The sequence below is a fragment of the Neomonachus schauinslandi genome, chromosome 4, assembly GCF_002201575.2.
Source record: "Neomonachus schauinslandi chromosome 4, ASM220157v2, whole genome shotgun sequence".
NCBI classification, from domain to species: domain Eukaryota; kingdom Metazoa; phylum Chordata; class Mammalia; order Carnivora; family Phocidae; genus Neomonachus; species Neomonachus schauinslandi.
Genome location: NC_058406.1, coordinates 97,650,333 through 97,671,550, shown reverse-complemented (window position 1 = coordinate 97,671,550; position 21,218 = coordinate 97,650,333). Strand labels below are relative to the sequence as shown.

The 21,218-nt window shown below is 35.6% G+C and overlaps 1 protein-coding gene across 1 annotated transcript in view; it reads right to left on the bottom strand.

The window, feature by feature from the left end:
• MAN1A2 (mannosidase alpha class 1A member 2) overlaps window positions 1-21,218 on the bottom strand; it is a 199,777-nt gene that overhangs the window by 36,011 nt on the left and 142,548 nt on the right. Inside the window, exons 9-10 of the mRNA XM_021690033.2 lie at window positions 7,302-7,417; window positions 4,452-4,671 (exon numbers count right to left, since the gene is read on the bottom strand). Coding sequence (XP_021545708.1) covers window positions 4,452-4,671; window positions 7,302-7,417 — 336 coding nt within the window. The remainder of the gene's footprint in view (window positions 1-4,451; window positions 4,672-7,301; window positions 7,418-21,218) is intronic.

Genomic DNA, 21,218 nt, shown 5'->3' with positions numbered 1-21,218 from the left:
TCTTCCACTGGGATGATGGACTCACACACAATTACCACTCTCAGCTGCCATTTTACCTTCCTTTTATGGGTAGTTTCAAGGTCTCTTACCTCTTTCAAAAAATGCTAGACATTTTTATATTTTCTCAGAAAAGAAAAGGTAAAACAAGAACTATAATGCTGGTAGACCACAAACAGAATCATGCCATAGTTGCTGGAACGACATGGGTTGCTGTGGCCAAATTTCAGCACTACAAGGGAGACACTGTAAAGCTCTAATTAATCCCATACAAATGTGAAAATCAGGTCTTTCTCACCAACCATCACCCCCAAGAAAAAACACAAAACCAAAAACATTGTACCAATGGTAAATAGTTCTACTGAACGCAAAACATGTGAGCAGAAGAGTTGACTGATAAGTCTTAGAGAACTAAAGCAGAACTCAAGCAGGAGATTTTCAACCTGAGGGTCATGAACTCTGTGATAGGCTCTGGAAGAACAGTGTTCTGTCAAGAAGCCTCTGAAATTGTATGCAAAACTTTGTGTGCACACAGAGCTTTTACCAGCTCCTCAATGGGACTGGAGGTTAGGATTAACCAACAACTCATCAATATTTTTTGTTAGAGAACTTCTATCCAGTTTATTGATAAGGTCAGTATATGATCAAATATGATTTGGCATTTAGTAAATGCTTTTAAAATGATGATAAAAGTCAAACATCATTAAGAACTGAGATGATGGCAATCCAATAAAAACGTAGAGGAAGTAATTTTATCTAAATTTCTTATGTTTTTCCTTTCTCAAAGAATGAGTGCTAAGAGGTGATCATATGGAGTTTTCAAATGTTAATCTTAAGGCTAACTTTAAATTAGACAATAATTTCTGTAATGATATTATCGCCTGAGTTGGAAGGAGAAATTGGCTGCATGGAACTAGTATTTTAAACTTCTCACTAAAAAGTGTATCTCTCTTATTGGCCATTCATAACTTCACAAATAAAACATACCAGAAAGAGAATATATCTGCTTTGTGAGGAGTTGGTAAATAAAAATGTACAAGTCTAAATTATATACCAGTTGCATCCATTAGGCTGGTCAAAATCACTGGTTTCATGTTTCTGAGGGCATTATTTCTTAGGTGTTCCTTTGTTTAAGAATCATAAAAAATAATTTTCTAACAATCTATCTTGCACTTAATTTCTATTTTCTATCTTAAATTTCCCATTTACATTTGGTACTTCATTTCTAAAAGGAAACTAAGCCAGCAAGTAAAAATTGAGTTGAAACCATAAATAATTTAGTGCCTAGGTAAAAAGAACTCTAAGAGGATGCAAAAATCATATAATGTAAGCAAAGGTAAGAGACATGCACAAATAAAAAAAAATCAAAGTAAAATATCAAATGCATCCAGCATAATGTGACAAAGGTCAATAGTAAGATGGTGAAAGATACATCTAAAGAAGGCATAGATTAGTTCGCAAGTCATAGGAGTCCTCCAGATAGGCAGAATCTGTAGAGATGGGAAAAATAAGCATCTCAGGTCAACAAAAGATAAAAAAGCATGAGGAATATTCTGGGACAGGCGATTTGACTATAGTTTCAGTAGGCTAACAGTAAGGGAAGAACTTAAACTATTTCTCTCCTATTAACTTCCTTTTAAGGAAAAAAAGAGTTATGTCCAAAACTTCATGTCCAATGGATCTTTTGTCCACTGAATATGTTGTATGTATCTAAACATTAAAATTTCCCCCAAAATATAATAGCACATGGTCTAGGGAAGACCTTAGCCAACTACAATAAGAAGTAAATTAAATTAAATAACTCATTATTTTATTCATATTCAGTAGGTTTTGTTTTTTTGTTTTTTTTTGTTTTAATCTAGAAACCCGGGGGAAAAAAAAAAGAAAAGAACAGTACTATATTTTGAAAGTCTAAGATCCTCCTGGAGTCCCAGGATCGAGTCCCACATCGGGCTCCTTGCTCAGCAGGGAGTCTGCTTCTCCCATTGACCCTCCCCCCTCTCATGTGCTCGCTCTCTATCTCATTCTCTCTCAAATAAATAAATAAAGTCTTTAAAAAAAAAGAAAGTCTAAGATCTTGTTTGGCACCAATTCTGCCTTATACCTCAAAATAAACTAAAACAATGTATCGACCTAGCTTCCCATGTAGATACAATAAGGTCTGAAACTACACTAAATTACTACTCAGTTTCATGAACAGATTCAGCCATGTTTCCTACAAACCTAGCTAAATTATTTAGCAGCGGACCATGTTCATCAATAAGGTGAAATATATGAGGATTACCAAATTTTGCATTAATGTTAATTCTAATTCCAATAACAAATGAAAATGAAATTCCAAAGTCCTTATCATATGAATTTAGCTGGAATAACTGCTAAAAATGAATGGATATTTTTAAATAAGCCGGCCAAAAAATTATAGCACAGCTATACCAAAACACAGGAGATGTAATAACCAAGTGGGAAAGAAGCAACACTAGGACTGTACCTTTTAATTAAAGGATCTAAGTTGAGATTAAATATGTAAAAACAGTGAAAGACTTGAAAATACAGGACACAAATCAAATAGTAATCTTTGGGGCATACCATGGCAGAGTGTCCCAGACTCACTGACTTGCCACATGAGAGTGACCATCAGAACCAGCATGACTGCAACAACCATAGGCTGGATTGCTTAAAATTTCACTTATACTCATAACAACATACTGAGGAATACAGGGTAGGTATTATTGTTCCAATTTTTTGCAGATGGAGCACCTGAGAATTAGGCAAGTTAAATGAGGAGTTGCCTAAGGTTCAGAGATAATAAATAGTGGAACGTGGGATTTTTGAATCCTAGGCACACTTCCTTTCTACAGTATCACAGTACTTCATATCAGCATCTGCAAGGTCTCTATGAAATGTGACAGTCAGGGAATCCTCTCGTAACTGGTATTCTATGAATTTCTCAAAGGTAGGGGATAGCTCTTATTCACACTTTCATCTGTAAGCATCCAGCATAAAGCTTGACACATCATAGGTGTTCATGTTTAATGGAGTGAATAATTAATGATAACAACAGTATATCATATTTTTAATATGTCTGCTGTATGAAATCCTACTATTTTACGTCTATTATTTCATTTGTGGTCAAAATCTGCGTTAACAAGTCTTATTATCATGGGTCCTAGTACACACACTGAATATCCATTCTGGTCCTCAATGTTTTACTAATTTTAGCTGTATTTTAAATATATATTTGATACTCTATATAGTCAACATAATTTAGCTTCTATTTATAATTAGATCACCAACTTTATATGTACTATATACCAACACTAAACCACTCTAATATCTGCTTCAATGTCCTTTTGACTTAGTTGTATTTTGTCAAGAAATGGAATCCCTTAGTTACTGAGGGAACTGAAAGGTCAATTTCACCGTAAGTTCAATTCCTTATTATATAAAAATAACCTGACAGATTTATGAACTAAGATGAACTAGGATAAATTTTAAGCCACTCATATCTGTGTCATGGTACCTGATGGCAAAATAATCCTAAAATGTTAATTCAGTTATTTCATAAAAGCAACAATTCAACTTCTGAAATCACAAACAGAAATTCCTAGTTTTTCGTCTTTCTGGGAACTCTTTTTCCATTATTTCAGGTAGAAACACTTTTTTAAAACCAGAAAAAAATCTTGGAAGGTCTACTTCAGTATTTCTCAATCCTTTTTCAGGCTTTTTAAAAAAACCTGATTGCCCTCTCTCTCCAGGAAATTTTAATAAATATACACTGTTTATCTATGATTGCATATCTATCTAGTCTTTATATATTTAAAAAAAAAAAAGATTTTTTTTTTTTTTCACCCCCAAGAACAATCTTTTTCACCATTGAGAACCAGCTCATTTTCCAGGTAAGGACACTGAAGCCCAGAAATATTACCTATTTGCCTAAAAAAACTCTTTTTAGTCTTAGGCACAATCAACCCAAAAATTATTGGTGAACTGACCAAAAGACTACTATATATTCAATATAACTATTATATTTTGGTCATTCTTATTTTCACAAGAAGATATGCAAGGCAAGTAACCTCAATCAGCCAATTTTGTGTTCTTTTAAAAAGTAACTGGTTTTACAGAAGCCATTGAAATGAATGGCTAAAATAGATTCTTACTATATTAAAATAAATAATGGCATCCCATACATCCGCAAATGCCCCGCCTCTCATCATTAAAAAATTTTCTTCAAAATCTTTATTAATAAAATCAGTAGAATTCAGAATAATTTTAAAAAATGATGCAGGAACACATTTCCAGAATTAAAATTCAAGTTCTTAAGAAAATGATTTACTGTATTAGAGTAACCTATTTTAAAGTGAAAAATACCTATATATTTTCCTTCTAATTCCTGGATATATTTTTAATTTAGAGGTTATGTTAGATTAAGTAGTTAGTGTTACTAATACTCTTACCAGTTCTGTCATATGACTCATGACATGTACGTGCAATTTCTGCCCCTAGCTCTAAATAATGACCAGCTTTATCCATTCTGGAACCATCTGCTCCCAGTGCAAACATTCCCCCAGCAAAACAGGCCAAATGCCCCATCTTCTTTTCCAAGTGCCCGTTTTTCCATTCTCCAATAAAGGTGAGACCTCCTCGGGACTTCTTAATAAGATGTTTCTCTATAGCCTGTAAGAAAGAGTAGATATTCAAAATTTTAGAAGCAAAGTGTTAGTGTTCAAACTTACTACATCTTTCTAGCGGTCATAAAACCTTGGTAATAAGATAGTCCAGAAATCAGTAACGTTCCCAAACTGGAAGAGTTAATTTATTGTAAGTTTTGGAGATCAAACAAGTCGCACAGAATCTTGAATGAATACCCCATCACTACTGTGACAAAGACAAGGTGGGAGAGGGAAGACTGACCTAAAGTAAAGACATACCTGTATTACAGGTTTTTTTCTTCTAGAGCTAAATGGAATTCATAGGAATCAGTCAATTGAGATCATGATGACAAGTTATAACCCAAAAGGCTCTACCAATTTATTTTCTATTTCACAAACTAAAACTGAAGAGGAAGAGTATCTAGGTTAATCAGAAAAATATGATTTTGGTAATTAGTTAAAATGGTTTCTCCTCTTCCATGTAACTATACCTCTTGTTAAAGTACTTTAAAAAAGCACCATTAGGTGAGACATCGTGTATGTTATAAAACTTACAAAACTAGTTAGAAGGGGTGCCTGGGTGGCTCAGTCATTAAGTGTCTGCCTTCAGCTCAGGTCATGGTCCCAGGGTCCTGGGATCGAGCCCCGCATTGGGCTCTCTGCTCGGCGGGAAGCCTGCTTCTCCCTCTCCCACTCCCCCTGCTTGTGTTCCCTCTCTCACTGTCTCTGTCAAATAAATAAATAAAATCTTTACCAAAAAAAGAAAAAAAAGAAAAGATTAGTTTTTCGAATGCAAGGACAATGTTTTTCATCTTTGTGGGCCTCATGGCATCTGGCATGTTTTCCACATATAAGGCATGCAACAGATGCCTACTCAAGAAACATTTATTGAATGCCTACAATGGACTAAGCACTATATGCCAAATATCAGTTTAACACTTGTGCATTCTGTAAATGACTGTAGGAATTAGTTCCCCCAAAAGTAAGGCTATAAAAAGGATAATAATAATAAGATCCTTGCTTTGGGACACCTGGGTGGCTCAGTCGTTAAGCGTCTGCCTTCGGCTCAGGTCATGATCCCAGGGTCCTGGGATCGAGCCCCGCATCGGGCTCCCTGCTCAGCGGGAAGCCTGCTTCTCCCTCTCCCACTCCCCCTGCTTGTGTTCCCTCTCTCGCTGTGTCTCTCTGTGTCAAATAAATAAATAAAATCTTTAAAAATAAATAAATAAATAAGATCCTTGCTTTAATTTAAAAATACAATAACTATAACTCTGAATACTGATCATCAACTACAGTCAGAATGGTGTTGCTATATACAAAATCATACAAAATCAACAAAGCCTACTGTGTTTCTTTGACAATCCCAAACAACTCTGATGAAGAAAAATGGAGAGAAAACAAAACTTAAGAATATCAAGAACAGGAGAGGAGGGTGGGAGGATGGGCAAAATGGGCGAAGGGGAGTTGGATACAGGCTTCTAGTCATGGAACGAGTAAATCACAGGGATAAACGCAATATAGTCAATGGTACTGTAATAGCGTTATATTGTGACAGATGCTGGCTACACCTGTAGGGAGCAGAGTAGTAAAGACTTGTCGAATCACTATGTTGTACAATGCAACATCATGTGTCAGTTATACTTCAAGAAAAATAATAAAATTTAAAATATATATGTATCTAATTTTAAAAACTGATTTCTTAAAAAGACTATTTATTTTAGAGAGAGAGGTGGAGGGGAGGGGAGGGGCAGAGGGAGAGGCAGAGAGAATCTTAAGCAAGCTCCACACCCAGTACTGAGCCCAACAGGGGGCTCGATCTCACACCCCTGAGATCATGACCTGAGCCAAAATCAAGAGTCAAACGCTTAAATGACTGAGCCACCCAGGCACCAATACAACTTTAAAATCCAATTAAAATCACTAAAGGGCTATGGGTTTGTACTGGATCAGAAAGCAAATAACTTAGTAAGTGGGTAACCCACCTTTCTATTTCACAGTTGTTGCTTGGAAATATCACATGTAAGTGCTTCCAAGATTGAAACCTGTTCCAATTTTAAACTGTCACAACACTGTGGTAAGAGGTTATATAACTATGAAATGATACAGTAAAGTGGTTAAAAGCACAGCACCTGGAGCCAGACTGTTCAGTTCCAGGCTCCATCACTTACTAGCAATTACAAGCTTGAGCAAGTTACTTAACCTCTTTGTGCCATAAGGTTCTCAAATGTAAAAAGTGAAGATGAGATGATTTCATATGTGTAAAAAGGGTTACAACAGCACCCGGTGTGTGGAAAATACTAGATAAGTGTTTTCCCCATATTATTTATCCATAAGGCTCTCCATGTGTAGGTTCAATGTCAGCTGAAAGAAGAAACGTTTATGAAAATGTCTGTGAAGTCAGAAGTTTTTCTAGTCTGTGTAGATAATAACTAAAAGTAATTAAAATAAATTTTCATACATAAATATATATTTACTCTTCAACAATTTCTTTAAAATGCCACAATAAAGGAAAACAATACAAGACTTTCAGATTAAAATACCAAAATTCTACAGTGAGGGCATAGAACCAAATGCATATAGGTGTTCACTGGTCACTATGAAACACACTGTATATTCATAGAATGTTAAACAGGTAAATGTTCTGACAAGAATTACCTCAATAGCATCATCATACATTTTTCTCGCCTCATGGTCTGTTTTATCTGACATCAACCATGCTTTTAGTAGGTATTCATAAAAACTGTCTCCCAGCCCGCCAACTGATGTATGGTCTGTAATGAAAGAAAAAGGAAAGGATGGAGGTGGAGGAAAGAGAAGACAGAAGACAATGAAATAATCTTTTTCAAGTATAATGACTATTACTGGTCAACAATTTAAAAATTATATTCACAGCCTTACTTGCAGCATACTTCAAATTTAGTCCAGTAAAAATATGCCCTCATTACTTCTCTCTACATGTGTACCCAACTTTCCAGAAACCCCTTTCTGCTGGATGGGGTATTTCACATACGTAGGAGTCTTTTTTATTTAAATCTGTTGGAATTTAGCATCTAAGTGTAACTTATCCTTTAAACCTATCATCATATGTTACCATCATTATAAAAGATTTAAATATTTTATAGTTACTGGAAATCATAAAAGATAACACATATTTGTAAAATATTAAAACAATATGGAACTGAGTAGACAGAGAAAGTCCCTCATATTTAGGGACAGAGATTACATACAGGACAGAGAAATGTTGAGGGATGCATTTTGGGTACATTATTTGCTAATGAACCAGAAGACAGGAATTCACTCAAATTTATCCAATCCCTATTGTTTATGAACGCTGAATCTTTGTGGAATTACATCAGTTACCCTTTTGTAGTGTTCTTTTACTATATTCTAGGTTGCACCTTTCTCAGTTCTACTCACACACTCTCAGCTACAGTGCATTACGCAAATTTGTTTAAGCAAATTTGTTTAAATAATCCTGTCCATTACAATCTCCCTTTTACCTCCAAATCTCTTTACCATCTTGAGTTAATTGCTTTCTACATTTTTCTGTACTTGCATTTCACTGTGATCTCAAGGAGAGTGGTTGGCCACAGCGGTGAAGTTATAGTTCAATCTTCCACCATGAAGCAGAAGTCCTAATAAAACTTTCTCAATTTGAGTTCTTTCTGGATAACTTTACAATTTGTTAATGCTATATATGTATGACTTCTCATTCCCCTGTCTCCTAATCTGCTCTCATTGTTGTCCTATCATGAATAAAAATCAAAGCAGGTGGGAACTTAGGGCATCTTGGTTTACTCCAGTATTTCTGGATGGTGTAGGACTTGTAAGTTTGTAACCATTATGTAATTCAGGATGATTTTAGGTGGTACACAGAATAACTTTTTAAAAACTGTCAGAGTCATGGGGTGCTTGGGTGGCTCAGTTGGTTAAGTGTCCAACTCTTGCTTTCGACTCAGGCCATGATCTCAGGATTGTGAGACGGAGCCCTACATCCAGCTCTGACTGTCTCTCTCCCACTCCCTTCCCCCCGCCAAAAAAAAAGTCGTTGTCATAGTTACATAATGACTATTGTCAAGATGATATTTTAACTTCATGCAAGATCCTGCCCCCTCCCTGGAGCACATACCAACAACAAAGGATGAAATCATTATTTAACAGGTATTTCACACTTGAAAACAAAATAAAAATTGTAGTAAATAAGAAATACAAAGAAACTCATAATGTTAAAAGCAGGAGTTTCTATTTCTTGAAAATAAAGACATCTAGAGGTTTACTTCCTCCAACATCATGGGATTCAAAGCACTCACTCATGGTGGGACTCTGGGTATGAAATAAGTTTCTAATATCCTTGGGAGAGCGGACATTCCAGTATAAAAAACACCAAGTTCTGAACTGATAAGCCAGTGGAGGCATTAATAATACTGCCAGGAATGGAGCAGTAAATAGTGAGAGTGGAAAGAAAAACACACATCATGGAGCTCTCTCAAACTGAGCTTGCAAATGAAAACTCCAATGCACATAAGGAAAGCTCGTCATAAAAGAATTCAACTATGCAAATAGGAGAATGTACTATACCATGAAAAAGTAAATAATGCAGCTACCTTCTAAAAACAAGTTTAATATTTTCAAAGTGTACTAAGAGAAAAAAACGTATAAAGCCAAAACTGATCAATTTGCACTGAAAAATGGGCATAGATTTTAATACAACTATTTGAAAATTGACAAATCAGAAAAAAACCATTAGACAATGAATCTGATAACAGTCTCGTTTAATATGCTGAGAAGTTTGAGTTGCCTTAAAGGAAAGCAGACTCTGCTAAACTACGAGCAATTTGACAAGAGACACTCATTAGCTTGTTTATTTATATACCCTACAATGCTTTGCACAATTCTTACTTCTAGTTAAGAGTGCTCAATAAGCATTTATTAAATGAATGGCTATTTTCCCATTTTCAAGTATGAACAGCATTTCACAATTACAATAACTTATCTTTTAAGGTATTTTTTCTTTTTTGCGGGGGAGCCTGGGTGGCACAGTCAGTTAAATGTCCAACTCTTGGTTTTGGTTCAGGTCATGATCTCAGGAGTCACGAGATTAAGCCACACGTCAGGCTCTCCGCTCAGCAGGGAGTCTGCCTGAGATTCTCTCTCCCTCTCCCCCTCTGCCCCTCACACTCACACACATATCCGCTCTCTAAATAAACAAATAAATAAATAAATCTTTCTTTTTTTTTTTTTAAGGGGTATTTTTTCTTTTTTAAAATGAATTGGATAGGGGCGCCTGGGTGGCTCAGTTGGGTAAGCAACTGCCTTCAGCTCAGGTCATGATCCTGGAGTCCCGGGATTGAGTCCCGCATCGGGCTCCCTGCTCGGCAGGGAGTCTGCTTCTCCCTCTGACCCTCCTCCCTCTCATGCTGTCTCTCATTCTCTCTCTCTCAAATAAATAAATAAAATCTTTAAAAAAAAAAAAAATGAATTGGATCACTTTTTAAAAAAAAATGATTCCACTTTCACAATCTCTCTCTCTTTTTCAGTTTAGGGAAACAAGTAATTATGGGATAAATAGTAATACCTAACATCTAATATTTACAAGTTCAACAAAAAAATGTTTATAGAATGAATGCATTAACTATCTTATTCATTCTTTCAAGTTTTAATAAAATTTACATGTATATATTTTTAAACTTTCCTAATTCCCCCAATACTAGGATGTCTATAATTGTAGTATATTCAATTGCTTACATGAAATATCCACTGAAATATAATTTTAAAAACCTTACAAAACTTCATTCATCTGAATTATCAGAAATATACACAAAGTCTTGATATTAAGGTTTTCCTTAATATTTAATTTTCTTATAGCTCAGCTCCAGATACAATATTTCAACTATTCAGGGGACTGTAGTAAGAAAGCATTTTCTTTTTTTTATTATTATTATGTTCAGTTAGCTGGCATATAATACATCTTAAGTTTTTGTTGTAGTGTTCAACGATTCATGAGTTGCATATAACACCCAGTGCTCATCACCACATATGCCCTCCTTAATACCCATCACCCGGTTACCCCATCGTCCTGCCCCCTCCCTTCTGTAACCCTGTTTGTTTCCCAGAGTCCAGAGTCTCTCATGTGCATCTACATGGATGGAACGGGAGGATATTATGCTAAGTGAAATAAGTCAAACAGAGAGAGACAATTACCATATGGTTTCACTCATATGTGGAACATAATGAACAGAGCAGAGCAGAGGACCACAGGGGGAGGGAGGGAAAACTGAATGGGAAGAAATCAGAGGGCTCGGAGACAAACCAAGAATGTATTTTCTAAAAATACCCAAATACCTAATTCCGTTCCTCTTTTCTCTTAAAAGAATTTGAATTCACTCCTGCTTCTTTCTCCTCACCTACTTGCTCCTTATTCCCCTACATTCTGGCTTTGGCCTACAGCAGACAGCCAAACCAAAATGGCACTCTATAAGCGAACAGTCATTTCTCAGTCCCAATACATCAAATAAACTGTACATGCAAGAGAAGATGATTAGACCACACAAAGAGCATGTGGAGGGTGAGGCAGTAAGGGTGATACTGAACTGAGGGAGAGAACTGAAGGCCCAAATTAACCAAAGGGAAGAAGAAATGAAGGAACAGATTTTGGAGTTACTAAGAAGGTAAAAACAACAGGACAGGAATCTGGCCAAACTGTCAAGTTTCTGGCACAGACCAGACTATGTAAAGTATGGAGGAAATAAGGAATCACAATGAGGAATAAATTTTAAAGAAGAGATAATAAGCTCAATTTTGTACCTACTGAGTTTAAGATACCTACAAATAGGGGATGCCTGGGTGGCTCAGTAGTTAAGCGTCTGCCTTCGGCTCAGGTCATGCAGGGTCCTGGGATCAAGCCACACATCGGGCTCCCTGCTTCTCTCTCTCCCACTCCCCCTGCTTGTGTTCCCTCTCCTGCTGTCTCTCTCTCTCTCTGTCAAATAAATAAATAAAAATCTTAAAAAAAAAAAAAAAAGGATACCTACAAATAACCAGGAAACAAATATCCTATACGTGAGGAGGGGAGATAGAAGTTTAAAGCCCAAGCAAAATCAGTAATGAAATACTGATTTACATCAGGGGTGGGAGTGGAGAGGCAACTTTTCCTGTAAAGGGCCAGATAACATGCAGTCTTTGTTGCATGCCCCTCTGTTTTGCTGTTGTTGATGATGATTGTTTAAGCCCTTCGAAAATGCAAAAAAAAAAAATTTTTTTATCTAGTAGGCCATATAAACACAGGCCAGAGGCTAGCCTAGTTTGCCAGTTGCTGATTCATATTTCACAGATATATAGGACACAGTTCGTCCTGTAAAAAGAGATGAGGTCTGTGAGGCAAAAAAGGAAAGGATAAGAAGAATTCCTAGGAATATGCACATTTAAGAAGCTAGGTGAAGAAGAACATGAAACAAATTCCCATCCCTTTAAAGTAGATTGGCCTTGTACTTGCTTTGTCTAACTGAAAGTGGTAAAAAGTAATATCATGCCAGTTTCAAGTCCAACCTTCAAGAGGCCTTAATGTGCTCCACTTCTTTTTATGGGACCTTGTTACTGCCATGGAAATAAGCATGGTATATAGCCTGATAAATGGTGAGAGACCATAGGGAGTAGGGCTGAATCTCCCCAAGTGGGGCCGTGCTAGATTAGCCAGCCTCCAGACAACCTGCCAGCTCACTGGGACACATTAGTAAGTCCAGACAAGACCAGCAGAACCTCTCAGCCAACCTGTAGACTCTGAAGAAATAATACATTATTTTAAGTCACTAAATTTTAGAGTGGTTTGTTATACAGAAATAGCTAACTAATACATTGTCCTTTTTGGACTAGTCTATAGGACATTCGCTGGGCCACATAAAAAATTACTTTTAGTGGAGTGGTAGAAAGCAGAGCCCAGAATGCAATGCATCAAAAGAAGTGAACAGAAGGCAAACAAGAAAAACCAACAAATATAAACATTTCTTCAAAAGGCTTTATCCTGACAGGAAGAAGAAAGGTGGAGTGTCTGCTAGAAGGGGCTATGGCAATGAAGAAGAGTAGAGGAAATAGAGAGAAGGGCTCACTGGCAATGAGAAAGGAACCAGGAGGTTTAACACATGGTGTAATCACAATGCGAATACCAAAAAAGAAAGAGTTCAGGAGATGAAAGAGGACAGAATACAGAACACAGGTCAAAGGAAAAATACCGGTCAGGATCTTCTGAGACTGGAAAAATAGAAATAAAGCCCAGTGACCCAGTAAATGAGCTTACAGGTAAAGAGATCTGCATAAGGATCTTCACTTTCACTTTGACTTATGAAACAAGGTTGTCTAGGTAGAAGTGAGGTAAAGGGGTATGGTGACCAACTTTTAAAAACTACCAAAGAGGCATTCTGTGAATAATAATAATTTTTAAAAACTAGAAGCACAGAATGGGACATACAAGGAGCAATAGTGAGAAAAAGAAATTAATACTTTGAACCACAAGTTTATGATGAATTAGGCAATGGAGCAATAAAAGTATGCTAGAGTTCTCATCTTGCTCAGAGGGAAGATCCAGTAATGATTAATTCTAAATGTCATTAGAAAAACATAAATAATCAGGGTGTAAGTTAAAATTCAAGGGCAATTGTTAAGAAAAGATGAAAATATATATATTAATTTTGAAACGAATAAAGAAAAAGAAAATGAAACAAAAGACATAAGGCAGTATGGGGAGGCTATTTTAAGAATGCATAATAGGGAGGAAAAAAAACAAGTAAGATAAAAGAAACTGACTTAGAAAAAGACTTGTGTTTTGGACCAGAATGAAGTAACAGTTTACCCTGTAACCTAAAATAGCCAAAAACACTGGACAATATGCATGAAATGATGGTTTTCATGACACTGAGCATCAGGCAGTAAAGGACAGTAATCTGTCAGATATGGAAAATAAACAAGGGGAGTCCTGTGACTGCCCCCAGATGACTGCCTCAAGAAAGTTTCCAGGCAGAGGCATAGGGAGGAGAAAATAAGGCACAGTCCAGAAAGTCCAAGGCAGCTAGGGTTCATAGACAGGGTACCAGAGAAAAGAGACCTGCACAGAAAGAGAAACCAGATATCTGTAAAGGGTTCCCTGGAGTATCCAGTAGAGTACTGAGCAGCACACACGTGTGAGCAAACTACCTGAGACTGGGAAAAGAACCACATGAAAAGATGGGAGGGGACACTGCCTGGGGCTCACAAAGACCCTACTGGTAATAATGCCTCTTTCCATGAGCCAGATGAGAAAAATCCATACTTCATGGGCCATTAGAGTATGCAGGAGATAATTAGCCCTAGACTGAGCAATGTACCAGATCCCCCTTACAAATCATAAAATCAAGACAGGAAAAGGTCTAACAGTTTCCAAGTTACTTAACTGTATCCCCGAAAAAAACTCAAGAAGATTTCTAGGAAAAGAAAAATATCCAGCACTCAAACAAGATAAAACTGACAATGTCTAACATCTAATCCAAGATTACCAGGCATGCAAAGAGGCAGGAAAGAAACCACTCACAATGAGGAAAATAAGGAACCAGTCCAAACTGACCCAGAATTGACACAAATGATAGAATGACCAGAGAAGAACATTACAAGTTACTATAACTGTGTTTATCTATGTGCAAATAGGTAAGCAGAGAAAAGGAAGATATAAAAAGATCCAAACTGAACTTCCAAAGATGAAAACTACTGTGTTAGAGACAAACAAATACAGTGGAAGGGATTAAGAGCAGATGAGACAATAAATAAGAAAAGAATAGTAAACTTGAAGGCACTGCGATAGAAATTATTCAAGATGAAACACAGAGGAGGTAAAAAACAGAAATAAAAAAGTATCAGTGAACTAAGTGGCCTAATACATTTAGGATAACTGGAATGTCTGAAGGACAGGCATGACCGAAAAATTACCTGAAGAGGTAAGAGCTAAAAATATCTCCAAATTTGGTAATAATAATAACTAAAAACCCACATGAAAATGAAAACACAACACAGCAGAATTTGTGGGATACAGTACATAAGCGGAAATTAACAACATGAAACCTTTTTAGAAAAAAAAGAAAGGTTTCATATCAATGACTTCAGCTTTCACCTTAGAAGCCAGAAAAAGAAAAGCAAATTAAACACAAAGTAGGTAGAGAAAGCATATATAATAAATGTTAGGGCAAAAATCAATGAAACAGAATCTACAGATATTAAAAGGACAATAAGGAACATTATGAACAACTTTATGCCAGTAAATTAGAAAAACTAGATGAAATGGACAAATTCTCTGAAAGACAGAAATTACCAAAACTCTCTCAAGAAGAAACAGATAATCTGAACAACCTTCTATCTGTCAAAGAAATTGAAATTATATTTAAAAACCTCACAAAAGAAAACTCCAGGCCCAGATGGTTATGTTGGCAAATTCTATCAAACATTTAAGGAAGAAACATTATCAATTCTGCACAAACTTTTATAAAAAAAAAAAAACTGAGGAGGAAGGAATACTTCACAACCAATTCTGAGGCCAGCATTATAATAATATCAAAACCAGAGAAAGACATAAAAAGAAAGCTACAGAGCAGTATTTCTCATTTAACAAATCAATTACAAGAAAATACTGAAAGGCTAATACATATCATGAATAAATATGACTTATTCTAGAAATGCAGACCAGGTTTAACATTTAAAATCAATCAATGTAATTCACTATATTCAATAAAGAAGAAAATAGATGCACACACAAAAAATTTGACATCCATTCCTGATAAAAACTGTCAGCAAACCAGGACAAACACACAAAGGGCAACTACAAGAAAACCTACAGCTAGCAGTATACTTAGTAAAAGACTAAATGCTTTCTCCCTAAGATCAGAAACAAGACAAGGCTGTTCACTTTCATCACTTTTCTTCAACACTGCACCATAAGTTTTAGCAAGTGCAATGAGGCCAAAAAAGAAATGAATTAAATTTAAATAAACGGCATTCACACTGGATATAAAGAAGTAAGCTATATTTATTTAGATACGACTGTCTATGAAGAAAACTCGATGGAATCTACAAAAAAAGCTACTAGAACTAAAAAGTGAAGTCAGAAAGTTGCAGATACAAGCTTAATATACTAAATCAAATTTATTTCTATATATTAGCAACAAAATATAAGAAAGTGAAATTTAAAAAATCATTTTAGCAGCATCAACAATATGAAATATCTACAGATAAATCTGGTGAAACATGTGTAAGACCCGTACATAGCAAGCTACAAAATATTTTTGAGAGAAATTATAAAGAATACCTAAATAAATGTAGACATAGATATAACTTGTTCATGGACTGGAAGATATCAACTGTCAAACAGTGTTAAGATACCAAATTCCCCCAAATGATCTATGGACTTCCCAATCAAAATACCAGCAGGCTTTTCTATAGAAAATGACACAGTGATTCTAAAATTAATACGGAAATGCAAAGGATCTAGATAACCAAGACAGTTTTAAGAAAAAAATTAGAGGGCTAACACTACTTGATTTCAAGCTATAATAACCAGAACAGCATGGTACTGGCATAATAATAAATAGATCAATAGAACAGAATAGAATTCAAAAATTTATATCTATATGTACAACTGATTCCTGATAAAGGTGCAAAGACAATGCAGTGGAGAAAAGACAATCCTTTCAACAAATGGGTGCCAGAATAATTAGATACCCACGAAAGGAAGGAAGGAAGGGAGGGAGGGAGGGATAGAGGAAGGGAGGGAGAGAGGGATAGATGGAGGGAGGGAGGGAGGAATGAACTGTAATATCTATATAAAAATCACCACAGAGCAGATCACAAACCTAAATATAAAACCTAAATCTCTAAAACTTTTAGAAGAAAACATAGGAGGAAATCTTTGTGACCCTGGGTTAGGCAAAGCTTTCTTAGATAAGACATGAAAGAATAATTCATAAAAGAACAGACTGATAAAATGGACTTCATAGTTGGAATCTTTTGCTCTTTAAGATTGCGAAGAGAATGAAAAGACAAGTCAAAGACAGAGAGAAAACATCTATTTTGAAAATGGGCACCTGGGGAGAGGTTTGATCAGACAATTCACCAAAGAAGATAAATGGATGGGAAGTGGCACATGAAAAGACATACAACATCATTGATCATTTTGGAAGTGACAATTAAAGCCATCAAGAAATACCACTACACACCTATATTGATACAATATAGCTAAAATGAAAGAATTGACCATATCAAGTACTGGTGCATATGTGGAGGAACTCTGCTGATGGGAATGTAAAATGGTACATCCACTATGGAAAAGAGATCGGCAGTTTTTTTAAAAGTTAAGTACGCACCTACTACATGATACAAACATCCCACTCCTAGGTATGCACTCAAGAAAAATGAGAACATATGTCAACATGAAAGCTTGTAGGTCAATGTCCATAGCACTTTATTTGTAATAATCCCAAAGTGGAAATAACCCAAATGATCATCAACAGGTGAATGGATAAACAAATTGTGGTATTCCACAAGGTAGAATTCTACTCAGAACTACTGATATACACAATATGGGCAAATCTCAAAATAATTATTCTCTGTGAAAGAAGCCAGACAAAAATTAAGAATGCATATAAAGGATCCCATTTATATAAAGTTCTAGAAAATGCAAATGTATCTATGATGAAAGAAAGCAGATCAGCAGTTGCTTGAGGAAGAAGTGAACAGGAGAATGAAAGAAGAATCATAGAAGGGGATGAGGAAACCTTTAGAGGTGATATATAGGATCATTATTTTGATGATTCCATAGGCATATACTTATTTAAAAACTTATCAAACTGTACACTTTAAACATGTACTATTTATTACACATCAATTATATCCTAATAAAGCTATTTAAAAAAAGCTGGCAAACAAAAAGGATACCTGAAATTAGTCTAAACCTATCAATAACATCAACAAATTTAACTCCGTTTTTAAAATACTAAGAGTCACACTGGGATTTAAAGATTAAAAAAAAAAAACACTCTATAAATACTCCATAAATACTTTTTACTAAAGATATACCTAAACCAAAATTGCTCAGGAAATTGAAAATAAGGAAATGGGTCAAAAGTGAGTTGGGGATGGATAGGTTTGTAAAGAAGACTTGGGGAGAGTAAGGAATAGAAGTAAATTGATCGAAGTTAAAGAATTGTCAGAGGTACTGATGATCCAGTTGGAACTGGTTTCGATTTCAGCCTGTACTACTGACGATTTTCATTAGAAATGCTCAGCTGAGTATATGAATGGGAAAGGTAGATGGCTGGATTGAAACAGTTTTGGGATTTGTAGGAGAGATGAAACAGAAGGTAAGGTACTACAGTATTCCCATATTGGTTTGGATCCTATGCAGTCTAGGCAGGATAGGAAAAGAAGCAACAGGCAATCCTCCTGTCCAAATATTCAGGATCCTTGTTCCATTGTTTTGCTGCATCCAACCAGTAAAAACATTAGCCCAATTGTCAGTCTGCTCTACTATTATCCTCAAATCACAATTTTCACCAAGAATGAGAACCTCAGCATTGCTTGTCAACTTTAGTATGACTTTTTGATTACTGCTCTTTCCCATTTCTTAAAGCAGGTATTTGAAATCTCTTCTTCAAAAATCCCCTACTGCTCTACCTTCTTCCTACTCTCAGCACACAACCATGCCTAATTCACAGAAAAAATACAAACCATTGACAGCGAAAAGAGGGAAACCCAAAAATGTATCTTTCAACCTTCTGCACCCCCATCTATCAATTCATCTGTTCCTTTTGCTTGTTAAAGAGGAAGATATATTACTTCTTTACATACTCCATCTCATTCTGGACCCTAACCACTTCTGCTTCCTTCTCAGGAATCCTCCCCCTCTTGGCCAGTTTTAATCTTCAGTTTCTACCCTCCAACTGAATCTACCTCTTTAAATATTTATTAACATCTTAAAACAATCGAATAATCTTTCTTGACAATACTCTACTCTTTCAGTTTGATACCTATCAAGTGTTTACTGAAGTAAGTGAAGAAAGAGAATCACGGATGATGTCTAGATATCTGGCTGGGCAAATGGGAGAACAATGGTGCTCTTCACTGAAACTGGTAATACTGGAGGAGGAAATGGTTTAAAGTAGGAGTTTGAATTTGGGGCATATCGAACTGGAGGTCCCGGATGGATATCTAAATGGATATGACAAACAGGCAATCAGACATGTGGAAATCCAGAGACTGGGGGTATACACTTGGGAATTACCAATATATGAAATGGATTTGAGCCATGAGAGTTTGCATGGAGTGATTAAAGACAGTACAAATGGTACTTTGGAGCATGACATTTATAGAAGAAACAGTCATTAAAATAACACATAGGGCATTCTCTATTTTGCACTGGCCTCATACATATTTCTGGGTATGTTACAGATCTACGGAAAGGAAACAAGATAAAGAAGACATAACAGAATTAAAAGAGGTGAAATAACAGGGTAAACAGCAGGGAAAGGCAAGTCTTTGTCATCATGGTTTAGAGGAAATGTTGTTTAGGTCTGTGAATTATTGCCAGGGTTTACAGATTTAGCTTTAAGTTACCTGGGTACTAGGAAAACAAGTTCCCTTTCCAGCTCTTCTAGACTGTTGCTCTAGTAGAAGATTATATGCTTAATAAGTAAGCAGCAGAGGCCTGAGATCCATGGTAACTATGGTATTTATCACCCAGTAGTCTGACTTTCTTACTTAAACCACTGAATCATGCCTACCCCAGTGTCAAATCTGATGAACCATGACACTCCAAGGTCCTCTGGAGATGCAGAAATTAATAAAACATTATAAAGCACTACTAAACAGCAATGATTCATATGATCTATCTCAGCATGTTATAAAGTTAATGGCAGGTTACTAACAGAAGCTATTTCTTGAAGCGTTCTTATAGGAAATTCTGGAATAGAAGTTACTATTTGTATCATGTCATGGTTTATGAAACATTTTCAAATATGACCTACATGATCATCCTATTAAATAAGTCAATTAGAACACATGAAGAAACAAAGGCATGGAGAAGTTAGATAACTCATCTACATTATTATGTTAAATTATTAAGCAGGAAAGCCAAGGTTAGTCTTCTAACTCCAAATATTATACCCGTTCTTGTTTTTTCTACAATTTTTTAATTTAGTGATATAAAACATAATGAATCAGTAATGACCAATTTCCTATATTTTCTTCACTTCAGTCATTAAATAGCATAGGCTAAGCACTGTGCTTAGAAAACTAGTGAAAAAACAAAGGAAAAAAAGAGAGAAAATACTAATAATGTGCCTTTAAATCTAGGTTCTTTACTATATTCTTTTATATCTGTTGCCAAGTACTTTTCCTGAAGGTAATTACCAGTAATTATTCTCTGTGATTGCTATGTGCATGTCACAGATATTACCATTACTCTAATTACAATACAGTTAGCCAAAGCTGGATTGTTAAATTTCAGTTCAATTCACTGTTTGTTTTGCAGACTATTTAAAGATATGACAGATGTATAGTGCTCAAAGATAATAATGGATCTGATATACTTTTCAGAAGCTGATATAAAATATACAAAAACATTAAAAGAAACAAATTGGACAATTTAGTCAAGACTACAGCTGCTAAAAGGATACCAGGATGGCTTCCCTAGGATTTTAAAGCCCCTTGCCAAGATAACCAGTAAACAGCTCTTTCTGTAACATTCTCTAAATTAACAACTGTTAAGAGTGAATATATTCTGAAGAAGTAATTTAAATTTATTGTGAGAAGAAAAACAAGAAGGGACTATTTTATTGCAATTTTTTAATTGGGCTGAAATACATGTAACATGAAAGTTGCCATTTTAATCATTTTTTCAATGTTCCATTCAGTGGCATTAATTACATTCACAACCTTGTACAACTATGACTATTTCCAAAACTTTTTCATCATCCCAAATAGAAACTCTGTACCTACGGAGTAGTAACTCTCCATTCCCCTTTCACTTAAGTCTCAACCTCTAATCCATTGTATGAATTTGACTACGTTAGATTTGGTAAAGTGGAATCATACAGTATTTGTCCTTTTTTGTGACTGGCTTTTCTCATTTTTCATGATGCTTTCAGGGTTCATCTGTGTTGCAGCATGTGTCAGAAACTTCATTCCTTTCACAACTAAATAATATTCCATCATATGGACAGACCACATTTTGTTCATCCATTCATCTGTTGGACACTTTGGTTATTTCTACCTTTTGGCTACTATGAATAACATTGTGTGAACACTAGCATACAAGTATCTGCTTGAGTCCCTGTTTTCAAATCTTTGGGGTATATACTTAGGAGTTAAACTGCTGGATCATATGGAATTCTATATTTAACTTTTTGAGGAACTATCAAATTGTTTTTCAAAGTGGCTGCATCATTATACATTCCCAACAGCAACGTACAAGGGTTCTAGTTTCTCCACATCTTTGCAAAAACATATTTTCTGTCTTCTGATTACAGCCGTCCTACTAGGTGTGAAACGGAATCTCACTGGGCTTTT